The sequence below is a fragment of the Drosophila simulans genome, chromosome 3R (assembly GCF_016746395.2).
Source record: "Drosophila simulans strain w501 chromosome 3R, Prin_Dsim_3.1, whole genome shotgun sequence".
Classification (NCBI taxonomy): Eukaryota; Metazoa; Arthropoda; class Insecta; order Diptera; family Drosophilidae; genus Drosophila; species Drosophila simulans.
In genome coordinates, this window is record NC_052523.2 from 11,892,716 (window position 1) to 11,905,141 (window position 12,426).

Sequence of the window (12,426 nt, forward strand, 5' to 3'; positions counted from 1 at the left end):
TCTACCTTGACTTTGGATAATAATTTAAATCGAAAATGTTAATTGAAAGAGATTAGATTCAAATTTTGTATGTTATCAAAGTTGCGCAACGTTTTTCAGCACTGTCGGTTGGCCAAAAGTTAAACGTTCACACTGTGGGCAGAGGAAAAAGTATTGTTTTCTGGAAAACATGGCTAATTGCAGCTAAAACGCGACTTGCAAATTCGGCAAATCAGATTTTAGAGCCACCAATAAGGCGACAATTAGGCAAAATACTGGGACAAATGAAAATTGACGCGTGTTAAATGCAAACAAGAAAATTCCAACACAGACCTTGAGTGGCTAACACACACACACAATCGCAGGCCCTCCACACCTGCGTCACACATACACACCACACACACAGTGATAAAGCGGAGCGAGAGGGATAGAAGATCGAACCGTTCCCAGCGTTTTTGTTGTTCTTCTTGAAGCAGGAAGTGAATTTTAGGGGATCCTTTTACTGAATTTTGCAGCTGGCATTATGGTGAATGTACCCCCGCTGCTCTGCAGCACCCCCCCGCCCATCGATTTTGGGGAGGAAGACGACGATTCCGGTTTACAATCCACCATCCATTTGGACGAGGGTGACGAATACTCAAATTTTGGCTTAGTCAGCAGCTCGAAAGGCAAGCTTAGATATTTATCGAATACCAAACTGATACTAACTTTATACTCGCTTTTTAGAACCCCCTCCACCACCAGATCCCGTGGAGGAATTTCGAGAAAAGCCACCCGATTTGCTGGAAGACAAACAAACCGCCGAGGCATTTAATTACCAAGTGAAACAGACGATGGATTACGATGTTTTCGAGGAAACAGCACCGCCGACGCCGCCTCCGTTGAGCTTGGAACTGGATGATGAGGAACTGGAGGAGCAGGTGCCCTCCCTTAAGTTGGACAGTCTAAGTCTCTATTCCACGGAAAGCGTTTCTGCCGCCTCCACACTCTCACCGGTTGCGGAGACTAGTGCAGTTGCTCCGCCGGCTATGCAAACAACCAAAGCCCATGTCCTCAGCCACCAAGTCACGCTGGAGGATGTGTCCGATGACAGCGACGAGGAGTGCTCGCCAAAGAAGCCCAAAGAACTATTTATACGCGAGGGAGCTGTGGATTTCTTTGCCATAGAGGTTTTGGCCACTCCAACCCTACCAAATGGAGAAGGCTTTTCGGAGGAGAATGTGGATACAGGGAAAGGGGAAAACGTAGAGAATACCTCCCAGCCAGAAGAAAGCTTTAGAAGTCTTGAAGCCCAGGAGGAAAGTTCAAATACCTTAGAAAAGCCTTTGGAAAATCAAATCCATGGCTTATCAAGTCCTCCAAATCTGGAGGAATCCCCTCACGAATGGGGTGAACCAGCAAATAGTGATACATTTTCATTTACAAACTTTGAAGCGACGCCAAAAGACTTAGTACACAAAGAAATTGTTCCCGAAATGCAAGAGCCAGAAGATGATGATGACTTTGGTGACTTTGCGGATTTCTCAGCGGCAGAACCACAACTAGAAATCAAGGAGAATCCAACGTCTGCCTTTGAGACACCTTCCTTAGCAATCAATTCCCGAACGGAATCTCAACCTCTAGAGGTTAAGACGGCTCCTACCACAGAAGAATCCTCTAAGTTACCTCCTGCAGAGCCCGATGATGGCTTCGATGATTTTCAGGAGTTTGCCACTCCTGCGAATGGAAACCACGGTCAAAGCGAAGACGACGATGATTTTGGCGACTTCGCGGAGCCCGTAGTGGCTCCTGTTTCTGTACCTCCGCCACCGCCGCCAGCTGCTGTCCACCTGAGCATAGATGAAAGGGTTAAGCCAGTCCTTGAAATGATGTTTCCGCAGCCAAAGGAGCTGGACAGCAAAAGTATGGACAATCGCAGGCCTTTGGCGCAGTGCCAGCGATTCAACTTTGGGGCCATAGAGCATGCCCAAGCCCTCGATTACCAATGGAGCAGCTCGGAAATGAGACACGCCCTCGTTCGATCGCTGGGCATCGATTCAAGGAATATAGTAAGTTAGAGAAGCCTTCAAAATGTATTTAAAATAACTAAAATTCATAAACTTCCAGCTGTTCGGCGACAAGTGGAACTCATCGATGCCACGTTTTGCTGCCAACCTGAGCTTCGATCCACTGAAGCCGCTGAAACCTCAATCAACCGGCGCCGCAAGCAGCCTGGAGCCCATCTCCAATCCCACCAGCTACCAGGGTGAGTGTCTTTAGAGTCTCTGCGAGATTGCTCCACTTAGTTGCCGCAAATTAACCGCTACACAAGTTTCGTAAATCGAGAAATTGCCACCCTATCGCCTAACGCTCGCTTTACTTTCAAACGCTTTTCGTTGCCTATTTCCCGATCCTATTGACACACGCTTCCCGGATTGGCCTGCCGTTCGATTGGCTGCTCCTTTCTATATATTCTTATTGGTTTTCGTTTGCCTTGTTTTTCCTTGTGACCACATTACTTCTAACTATCTCAACAAACAATCAAAAAGTTTATCCTTACGATAAATTGTATTTAGAATCACATGTACAGACATTACAATTGGAACAACTAGACCAACTAACGGTGGTGGCTAATGCTGATAAAATAAATCTTGTTACCTCTAACTCCCACACCAATAACAACAACGATAATGGTGATAACGACGTTGCTGCACCCGTTGATCAACTGGATTGTTTGCCACCTGTGATGGATTTGATGACCCATAACGATCACAATTTGACAATCGATTTGCACCACTCTCCACCTCTCACACATTTTGCCACCATCTGCAACAACAATAATAACGATAATAACAATCCCAACAATCTAAACAACAATCATGCAAAAAATACTGCAACAATGACAATAACAATTAACACTAACCTCACTGCTCACGACGCCTTGCTGGATTTTAGTAAGTTTCGTTGGCTCTGTGCGTGTGTTGTAGTTGAATCTCCACTCTTTTCGGTTCGTTCAGTTCAGTTTCGATTCTCTATATACTTCTCAGCTCTATCTCTATCTACCCGTACCGTCCTACCGATCCACAGTTCCCCCAGTTCTTGTTACTTTGGCACAACGCATCCAATCTCAGCCAGCTCAGTTCTAGCACAAGTAGTTCAAGCCCGCCCAAGAGTTCCCTTCATTTTCACATTTTACTTAGCTAGATACAGTTCATACTAATACCTAAATATTGTCTCTAAACTAAGCCATCATCTGATGTGTTGCTAAATCTGGTAACTAAAAGTAATGCTTGAAATGTAGCCATTTTCTGATTTCTTTGATTCTATAAAATAAAATGATAAATGCAAGACTTTAATGACATTAGTAAACAAATTATTCCATATCTTTCTTAAGCACACTGGTTTATTTAGTTATCTGCAACATAACAGATGATTATAGCCTAAGAACTAATTAATTATCTTTGTATTTATCATAGTTTTCATTATGACAGCCGAGTAATTATTTTCTTTCCTTCGCACAGGATTGGAAAACGCCCCCGCAACAACGGCGAGCCAAACTGAAACGCGGACTGGCCCGTCTCATGGGGAAGGCTCCTCCTCCGGCACCGGTTCCGGCAGCAATTCCGACGGCGAAGAGCGACCGAGTCATAGCCACCAGCCAACAGCAGTCCCCAGCCCCGAATCGAACCATATTGAATCCACAGCAGCGGCATCAGCAGCAGCTGTTGCTGCAGCAGCAGCGACGCTACCGACTGCTCTATCAGCAGACAGCCCTGCCCACAAACTCAACGGCGGTGAGCAGCTGCATCAGCAGCGGCCGGAGCCGGAGCAGTTTGATTTGAGGACCACTCCTCCGGTCGCACCGCCAGCTCAGGAGGAGGTCGTGGGCAGCACGATGGCCAGCTATTCGGTGCCGCTGAAGGAGACCCACATCTATACACCCTCCAAATCGGATACGGCGGTGGCCAAGACCACTACACTGGCGCCCATTGATTTCGACTACGAGATGGCTGCGACGGGCATTATCATCGATGAGACGGTGGTGAAGAAGGAGTATCGCGATGTGGAGTACAAACCCCCATTTGGTCTGGACTCGCCCAGCAAACTGAGTGGCAATGGAGCTGCCAGCAGTTTTCAGTTGCCACCACAGACGACGGAAGATGATGACTTTAGTGATTTTCAATCTATGCCGGCGCCAAGGTCTCGCATTGATACGCCCACTTTTGGCGAACAGATGATCCTTAGTCCGGCAATTCTGCTGCCCCAAGCCATTCCACTGGCAAAGAAGCCAGCTGCAACTATTGAATGGGGCGACAATGCCCTGTCCAGCATAAATGCCGAGGAAATGGCCAGGATAGAGGAGTTGTTCTCCTCGCAGGCCAAACCGCTCACCATAAGCGCTTCGGTGGCAAAGAAACCAGCTCCTTCCACGCCAGCTCAGCCTCAACCTCAAGAAGACGATGAATGGTCGGACTTTGTCTCTGTGCCAGTCACCCAACAGCAACCGCATCATCAGCAAAACGCAATCGCTAACAACAATAATGTAGTCAACAGCAACACTAGGAAACCAGCTGCACCCAAAGAAGATGATTGGTCGGATTTTGTGAGCAGTACTCCGCCGGCACGACCGGCTCCACAATTCAATTCCGGTGCCTGGCAGAGCGCTAATTTCTACAACAATCCCTTGAGTTTGTACCAGGCGCAGCAGCAGCTGCAGCAACAGCCTCATAGCAATCTAGTGCCCAAGGGCAGCACCAGCAGCAATAACAACAATGTGCCAGCCATTCCACAGCAAATACACATCATGCACGACTTCTCGACTGCACCCGTCTCTGGAGGATTGGGTGTGGGTGCCACCTACCAGCAGCAGCATCAGCGACAGCAGTTCCAAATTGGCAACGCCAAGGTGGCCCCGCGCATCTCCCTGATCCCCGATCTCAGCTTCGTTGCACCGGCCTTGCCCACAAATGCTGGTGCGTTCATGGGTGCGCTTCCGAAACCCAGTTTCGGTGGCAAGAAATGACACAAGAAGCTGAGGGTGGGCAGTGGGCGGCTCCAACAGCAGCAGCGTCCGCATGTGGGCGCTCCACGACCACTGGGTGGCGGCGAGGCCACCATCCTCACATAGGCGAAAGGATCGTTCGCGCCACTGGGGAGCCAGTCAGTATTATGAATCCGTCTGATATTTACCATAATCCGAACCGTCACACATTGTAGTTTTGAGGCAAGCTGTGTTCCATGTTGTTGTCGTTGTTGTTAACCTTGTCGTTGGCATAATTGTTGTTGTTGTTGTGCATGCATGTTGTAGTCTTAGGCGTAAAAATCAGGATTTAGAACGAAACGAAAAAGTAACCATTTTGTGCAATAGTTTGATTCTAAATTTATGTTGTACTTAATTTGACGAAAAGAAATCGTAGTTTTCAAAAAGAATATTTTGTAGAGCGAAAAAAATGTTAGTATGCTTGGAAAATTCTTTGTTTTTATCTAATATTAATTAAATGATTCCATATACTTTTATAACTGTAAATTTAATTTTTTAATTGGTATCAAAATTCCAGAAGAATTGTAAAGATTTGCTTTAAAGCCCAGTGAAATTATGTACTTAAGGGATATTTCTGAAATTCTGCGAGATTTTAAGATTTAAGCTTATGCATCTGTTAGCATGCAATATCTCTATGCGGTCATATCAATATAACAACATAAGGACTCATCATAGATGACCAAAACAAAAGATACAAATTAAAAACAAGGATTTCGGAAGTATCCCAAGTGAAGAGAAATTCGGAATTACTTGTAAAAATGTAAAACTATTAGTTCCATGATGATTTTAGCTTTAATCAACCCAAAGTAAGCACCCTAAATCGGAGTACTCCGCCTATCTGAGGAATTAATCCGCAGCAAAGCCTACAAATGCATTCCACTGGCGAACTTCCCTTTTTGTATATCCATAACAAATACTCCAATGCGATTGCGGGCCACCACCACCACATGGATGAAAACCCAACCCGCCTGATGCGAATTTTTTCTATATTGTGTACTTAACAAGCGACAGGAAAGCGAACTAACCAAGCAAACATAGTTAACGTTGTATATGAAATAGGATTTGTTAGTTGATAGAAGAACTCCCGTGCATTCCAAGTGTGAATGAGTGTGACTGGCTGCCATGATGATCTCCAGGAAATCGCTGGAAAACGAAACCCAATCCGCTCCAGTTCTTGATTATTGTTTTGTTCGTGTTAATGTGTTTTCATTTATTTATTTTACTTTATGTTACGCACTTTAAGTTGAATGTGTCTGTGTGTTGCGTGTGTGTGTCTGAAAATTATAAACAATTATCGACTAAAACTAAGTGTTTGATGTAATCATATGTTTTTTAGGCTTAAATGTAAATTACAAATAGATTTCAATTTGTTTTGTTTCATTTTGCCAAGTCAATGAAAAAAAAGGTAAAAACAAGAACATGATTATAGATGGTTGCTGCTTGGTTTAAATAAATGAATTACCTATGTACTAGAACGTATTAAAATATATTTACCATATTGTATAATTAAAAGATATGCGCTGATTAAAATAAACCTATTTGAAAAACAAAATCCTTCAATATATTGGAGCATTCATTTAAAATACATAAATCTGGTTAAAATGGGACAACACAAATTTGAACTAAGTCGATTAACTAACGATGCCGGATCTTTGGGGGCGGGGGCGGGGCGATTTATCATTTAAGTGCTTGAGTCTATGCATGCGTGTGTGATTGAAACCTGCGTGTAAGTAGAGAGATTATCAGTAAGTCGAAGCACTAGGTGTCCAGCAGGCCACTACTACTCTCCTGGAGAAGCCTCGAGAATTAATGAGTGTGTCAATGGGTTAAATCAACGATTCAGTAGTGTCAGTTCCTAGGGGTTTTTTGGGGCAGGTGCGAGGGAGTGTATAGCTCTATGGCAGTAAATAGTACGTAATAGTTAGAAATTACACATGTATCTAATATAAATATCTATATAAATAGTGTACGATCGATTTTTGTCAATGCGAATGCGTGGCTTCATCAACATCATCATCTCTTTTCAAATGGTCAACAGTTTTTCGATTTCATTCAATTATCTTAAGATGCCTTAATGCTTAAGCGCGTTGTTTTTATTATTATCATTATTATCTCTCCTTAACTTTAGCCTTGCTCTAAACATAATGAAACGCTAACAAATCCAAAAAGATGCTCATGAGTTTTTGGGGGGTGGAGGGGGTTACGGGTAGTTCGATCTTTCGGTAAAGAGTCTTATAGGGGTTGAATCGTAATCGTACAATTTAAAGGCATTTTGCTTTGGGGATCATGGGTCTAATATCAATTTACAATCTTTATAGTCTAGGTCTTTTTGATAAATTTGTTCTTAATTGGTAATTTCGATTATTTCACTGACCCAAAGGGAAATATTAACTTCATTTGTAACTTATTTTGGTAACGCCGAAGACCGAAATTGACATTAGACCTATTTCGGAGGCAAACTTGTTAGAATTTACATTGATTACTTTTCGTCCCTAGCTGGAACCACCCTTGGGTGTGGGGCGTGTGGGTATCGCTATCCGTTATGATATTTTGAACTAACAGTTTATATACTTTTCCTCAAATAATAAGATCTAAGCTCGGGGCTGCCCAGAACCGGTGTCAAATACCCCTATCTCCATTCTGATCCTAGTTGCCGGAATTCGTAATGATTGAATTGGTCTTACCAAAAATATAAGTGCTTGCAATATTGATATAATTTTGCTTAATGAAACATTGTAAATGAAGCAAATTCCGGCAACTTATCACACGGAAACAGGTCTGAAAACAATTTTGCAGTGGTTCAAGGCAAGGCAATCTACGTATAAAAGCTAAGAAAGATTCCCTCGGGCCAAAAACCAGTTTAGCCCCAGGTCTTAATATTTTAAAGATTCTCTGCCCTGAACATGGTAAATAGTCTTCGTTTTAAGGCTGTACCGCATCCCCTTTCGCGAGCTCCTGGAATGCTCTTCCTCAGAAGGCCAACCAGGGATGGTGCAATAGTGACTCCTTTGATCGGTCCCCGTAGTCGTAGGTCAGTTCCTCGCCCGGCTCGATGTCGTCCTTGGCCAGGAGTACGAGATGCGGCCGCTGTTTGATAAGTACTACTTTGGTCATTAGGTTACCAGCCCGCGAGTGATTGATGAGGCGCCCCAGCTTGCCGGTGTCCACGGTTGCATCGATGCAGTACTGCTGGGTCTTGTGCTTGAAGTAGTACATATAGCACCCAGCATTCTCGTCCAACGCATAGCGTTTCTCCCTTTCCGCGGCCTCGCCTATAGAGATGAGATCTCCCACATACTCAACCACAAACTCGTTGCGTTTGAAGGGTCGATCGGCGACTACGCCTCTTCCCTTGCCCATGAAGTGGCGTACTTGGAGACCCTCGCAGCGCTCTTCCAGCACTGCTTGCTCCAAGCCCCGCATCCATTCCTCCTTGACGGCCGTCTTAGTCTTGCGCACACTCCTTCGCACCGGGAAGAAGTCGGTCATCTCACGATTGCCGTTGGTGGCAGCCAAAGGCAGCGGCGGTTGTCCCTTCGTTGGCCCCTTGCTTTTGGTCTTTGATTTCACGGGCGCAGGCTTGAGCATCGTTTTCATGCCAGCTTTGTTGCTGTTCGCTGTGGCTGGTGCTTTGTTCTGGTTTTCGCGCTCCTCAGCAGCCTTGATCAGAGCTCGAACGTCGTCCTCGTCCTCTCCTTCATCATCGTCGTCGTCTAGCACCACGACGATATCATCCTGCTGCTGCTGTTGTGGCGGTGGTTTCTGTAGCTGTGGCTGGTAAGGCGCTTGTGGCTTTGGCTGGTTCAGTCTTCGGCGCGACTTGCAGGCTGCCACCGCTGCTGTTGTGGCCGGCAGTTTTCGGGGAGACTTGCGCGGCGACAATTGATCTGCGGATCCGACCTTGCAAATTCCTCCAGTTACCTTCAAAGCAGTTTTGATTGGCGAGGGGCAGAGGATGCGATGCGGTGTGGCTGGTTTTCTGCGTCGGGGTTGCACCGCTGGCGATTCTGTATTGGCAGTGAGTCCACAGGCTACTCCGCTGTCGCAGGAACTACTGTCATGTTGATCCAAATCGAAGTGCGGCAAATCCAGCGCCTCCTTTTGTCCATTCAGGCTTACTATTTGATTGAAGCGCCCATTGAGGCAGGCGTTTAGCACCGACGGAGGTGATGAGAATACGGCTCCGGCCAGTTCGAAACTCCGATTGATCTTTATGCTGGAGGCTTTCGTGGGCGTGCGATCAATGTCCAGGGTCAGTACCGGCTCCTGCAGGAAGATGTTGTCGGTGCTGCTGCTGTGCGTGGAACTATGGCTGTCCCTCAGAGCAGAGCGATGTGTCTGGAAGTCGGCCAGAGAGCCCAGTCCCTCGAGCGGCTCTGTGACCTTTTTGATGTGTGGAATTTCTGGGATCTGCTGGATCTCCTGCATGACATCCATGTCATGCTGATAACAGGGCGAATTGGAGGACGCTCTGGAACTGCCATCGAATAGCAGTTCCTCCACCACCTGCTGCAGTTCCTCATCCATAAGCTTTTGTTCTGCCTTGGCATCTACGTCGTCGGCAAAGGGAAGGTTTTCATTTATCTGCTCGTCTGCCAGCTTTAGCACCTCGTCATCGAGTTTTATCTGTCCATTTAGCTCTTCATCGTCCAGTTTCAGTTCCTGATCTCCTAGATCCAACTGCTCCTCTGTGTGTATTGTCTTTTGGGAATCCTTAGCGGCAGCATTGGCTTTGAAGAAATTCTCAATGGTGCGAGTTTGTGAGCGCGTGGCCAAGGGAACTCCTTGAAAAATGACAAACAATGGGTATTTTAGCCACCACAGCTAACCTAAAAAATGCGCACTCACCTATTGTGCGACCCGCTTTGTTGTCTTTGTTGTGGGCCATCATTGTGGCTTCCGGCAGTTGGCCATTTTGAGTGACCTTCATCAAACGGCAGTCTTTCCGCTTGGGGCTGGCAAAATACTGATCCTCCAGCAGATTTCCCGCCACATTCAGTGGCAGTGCTTGGTCAACAGGAATTCCCGATCCCGAGGAGGCTCCACCAGAGGATGAGGATGTGGCTTCCTTGGCGGGCCGTTGTCGTCTTCGCACCATTATCATTTAAAATGGGTTGGGGGCGCGTGATCGCTGGGTGGGCGGTAGTTACTTGGTTTTTTTTGGCGTTGGCGCGTTTTTTTCTGGACACGCGTTTTACCTCTCACACGCACACGCGGAAAAACCAAACTGCAATTACCTGAGGGCAACCGAAAAAACAAACAACAAAATTAACGTAGAACTCATAAAACAATTGCACATTACATGTGTGTTTTTTTTCCTCCTTTTCTGCCTCTCTTACTCTCGCTCTCTGCCTTGCACTTTTCTCCTCTACTCGCCCCTCTTGCGTACAGTTTTCGCCACTGAAAAAACGTAGTCGTTATTGTTGTTGTGCGAAGCGAGCGAAAGAGGAAGAAGACCAAAAGAAGGGAAAAAAAAGAGGGAAAATAATGTGAGTCCCCGCAATGCACCTCGCTCGGAAAACTGTCGTCATACGCAGCAGCGCATTTTTAAACGGATGCGATCGACTTTATGCATGGCAGCATTTCAATGGCGGGGGAAATTAATTGTTGCACTTTTCCGCAAACTTTTTTTGGTTCTTTCTTTTTGCGTCGGTTAGTGTTACCAGATAGCGCATCTGCTTTCACCTCTAGTGTATGCAGCCTCATTTTGTTAATACCGAATTCGGTATATTTTCAGCATGTTTTAAGGCAGTACTGGAAAGTACTTAATTGTTTTTAAGTTTCAAATTATTTGAAAATTATGTGTTATTTTGTAATTTCATTGTAAGTCAATTGATTTAAGAAGTACTAGTTATGAATTATTTCTATCTTAATGGTACTATTGAAAAATAAGAACGTTTTCGATTTACATGCACTTTTCGAGCCCCTTTTGTTATAAATTCTAATGAAGACCTCATGTGAAATATATGACATAAATAAATATTTTAAAAAATTCGAAACAACTCTATCAATTATACTATTATAGTACAAATAAATACAATTTTTCATTGTGCTATGCAAATATCTAAAATACTTTTCTCGGATATTAAAATAAGAGAGTTAAGTAGTTCATAAAAATCGAGTGTTTTATTTATCGTTTACAACAATTTTTTTTTACATTTTTGTAGCATTTTTTGCTAGTTTAACAATAGGTTTCACATCGAATGTATCGTGGCTAATGTTTTCCAAACACATTGGGTTCGGCGGAAGCTCCTCCAGCGGCACTCAGCTCCTCTAGGAGTTCATTCGACTGGCGATGTCTGTTGGGGATGTTGGCACTGGAGTACAACACGTTCTCGCCATTAATGTTGCTCAGTCTGGGATGGACGCTGTTCTCGGGATCCGGATCTACTCGGTTGGCATTGAAGTCCGAACCCGGGACACAGTTTCTGGCAATCAGAGAACGTTGAAGCTGCGACAGACAGCTGGAGGGTAAATTTTAAAATATTATTAATTTAATACATAAAAACAAGAAAATAAGCAGGGCAATTATAATATAAAGATAAATGATTATAATATGTATCTAATGGAATATTGTTGGGTTCTTTTATTCTTTATGTATTTAAAAAAATAGAGTTGTATATTTCTGTTAATATTTCGATTAAACTTACCGCTCCAGCCTGCGATCGCTGCTCCAATCCTGCAGGTCGTAGAGATCCGTGAGTCCCAGCTCGCTGCCCCGATGGAGGTGGCCGTTGGCCAGGAGTGGTGAAGCGGCGTTGAAGGACCTCTTGCCGTTGGTCCATCCGCGGGAGTACTGAAAGGTCTGGCCCATGCACATGGACAGCGTGAAGAGGAAGAGGGGCAGCAGCAGGAGGCGCAACATGTTTCGGCAGAAGTGAGTCCTGTTTGCAGGACACTCGGTAATCTCGGCTGGTTCCTTTCGCGTTCGAATCACAACTGCGTCTGAACTATTGATGCTCCTCGATGGGCTTTTATATCGATGTTGGATAGCCGTAAAGGATGGTTGCCAAAGGATGCGTGATGTGTCTGCGTTTTCCGCCAGAATCCTTGCTTCAATGCCCTCCAGAAACACACACTTACCCAGATTAACCGGGGATTATTAGCACCCAATTGTTTCAACTTGGCAGTTAGCGCCCACATGTGGCCACGCCTCCAGCTCCCGCTACCGCCCCTTGTGCCAACGACAGCTGGCTGCTCAAACTGAATGCATTTGCTGATTGGAAAACTACCACTTTTCCCGGGCAAAATCAGAAAGTGGGTGGCAAAAGGCAAAAGGCTTAAAATAAAATGCTTGAGCCGAAAAAGTAATTTTCTTCCCACTACAAAAGGGAGTAAAATGTACAAATTAGACTTGGATGACCTCAGGTAAGTGGATTTGCAGACGAGCTCGGCCAAAAATAGCATTTTCCAGGGCAAAGCTAAAG

General features: G+C 45.1%; 3 protein-coding genes across 7 annotated transcripts; 1 reads left to right on the plus strand and 2 right to left on the minus strand.

The window, feature by feature from the left end:
• The first annotated feature begins 64 nt into the window (after nucleotides 1-64).
• On the plus strand, nucleotides 65-6,551 carry LOC6728105 (homeobox protein 5). 2 transcript variants are annotated; one of them, XM_039295537.1, is made up of 5 exons: nucleotides 65-647; nucleotides 706-2,027; nucleotides 2,086-2,224; nucleotides 2,535-2,912; nucleotides 3,480-6,551. In XM_039295537.1, exons 1-5 carry the CDS (start codon nucleotides 503-505, stop codon nucleotides 4,979-4,981), a joined length of 3,486 nt encoding a protein of 1,161 aa, XP_039151471.1. In that variant the 5' UTR covers nucleotides 65-502; the 3' UTR covers nucleotides 4,982-6,551. The 2 variants fall into 2 exon arrangements, with proteins under 2 accessions (XP_039151471.1, XP_016034722.1); XM_016176737.2 differs by lacking the exon at nucleotides 2,535-2,912.
• Nucleotides 6,552-7,103: 552 nt separating this feature from the next.
• On the minus strand, nucleotides 7,104-10,717 carry LOC6728107 (histone-lysine N-methyltransferase PR-Set7). 4 transcript variants are annotated; one of them, XM_039295542.2, is made up of 4 exons: nucleotides 10,508-10,717; nucleotides 10,339-10,399; nucleotides 9,848-10,236; nucleotides 7,104-9,783 (listed from the first exon to the last, which is right to left on the minus strand). In XM_039295542.2, the coding sequence occupies exons 3-4, from the start codon at nucleotides 10,101-10,103 to the stop codon at nucleotides 7,970-7,972; spliced, it is 2,070 nt and encodes a 689-aa protein (XP_039151476.1). In that variant the 5' UTR covers nucleotides 10,104-10,236; nucleotides 10,339-10,399; nucleotides 10,508-10,717; the 3' UTR covers nucleotides 7,104-7,969. The 4 variants fall into 4 exon arrangements, with proteins under 4 accessions (XP_039151476.1, XP_039151477.1, XP_016034725.1 ...); XM_039295543.2 differs by having other exon boundaries at nucleotides 10,302-10,399; XM_016175300.3 differs by lacking the exon at nucleotides 10,339-10,399.
• Nucleotides 10,718-11,098: 381 nt separating this feature from the next.
• Nucleotides 11,099-11,953, minus strand: LOC6728108 (pro-corazonin). Its single transcript, XM_002103423.4, has 2 exons — nucleotides 11,650-11,953; nucleotides 11,099-11,463 (listed from the first exon to the last, which is right to left on the minus strand). The coding sequence occupies exons 1-2, from the start codon at nucleotides 11,862-11,864 to the stop codon at nucleotides 11,214-11,216; spliced, it is 465 nt and encodes a 154-aa protein (XP_002103459.1). The 5' UTR covers nucleotides 11,865-11,953; the 3' UTR covers nucleotides 11,099-11,213.
• Between the last annotated feature and the right edge of the window lie 473 nt (nucleotides 11,954-12,426).

Bases quoted from the DNA above. Each gene is read 5' to 3' on its own strand.
- LOC6728105 (XM_039295537.1), top strand. From the start codon at position 503: ATGGTGAATGTACCCCCGCTGCTCTGCAGCACCCCCCCGCCCATCGAT. The intron at 648-705 runs GCAAGCTTAGAT...CTCGCTTTTTAG, and splicing joins CTTAGTCAGCAGCTCGAAAG to AACCCCCTCCACCACCAGAT. The intron at 2,225-2,534 runs GTGAGTGTCTTT...AATTGTATTTAG, and splicing joins CAATCCCACCAGCTACCAGG to AATCACATGTACAGACATTA.
- LOC6728107 (XM_016175300.3), bottom strand. From the start codon at position 10,103: ATGATAATGGTGCGAAGACGACAACGGCCCGCCAAGGAAGCCACATCC. The intron at 9,784-9,847 runs GTGAGTGCGCAT...TCATTTTTCAAG, and splicing joins CAAAGCGGGTCGCACAATAG to GAGTTCCCTTGGCCACGCGC.
- LOC6728108 (XM_002103423.4), bottom strand. From the start codon at position 11,864: ATGTTGCGCCTCCTGCTGCTGCCCCTCTTCCTCTTCACGCTGTCCATG. The intron at 11,464-11,649 runs GTAAGTTTAATC...TTTACCCTCCAG, and splicing joins AGCGATCGCAGGCTGGAGCG to CTGTCTGTCGCAGCTTCAAC.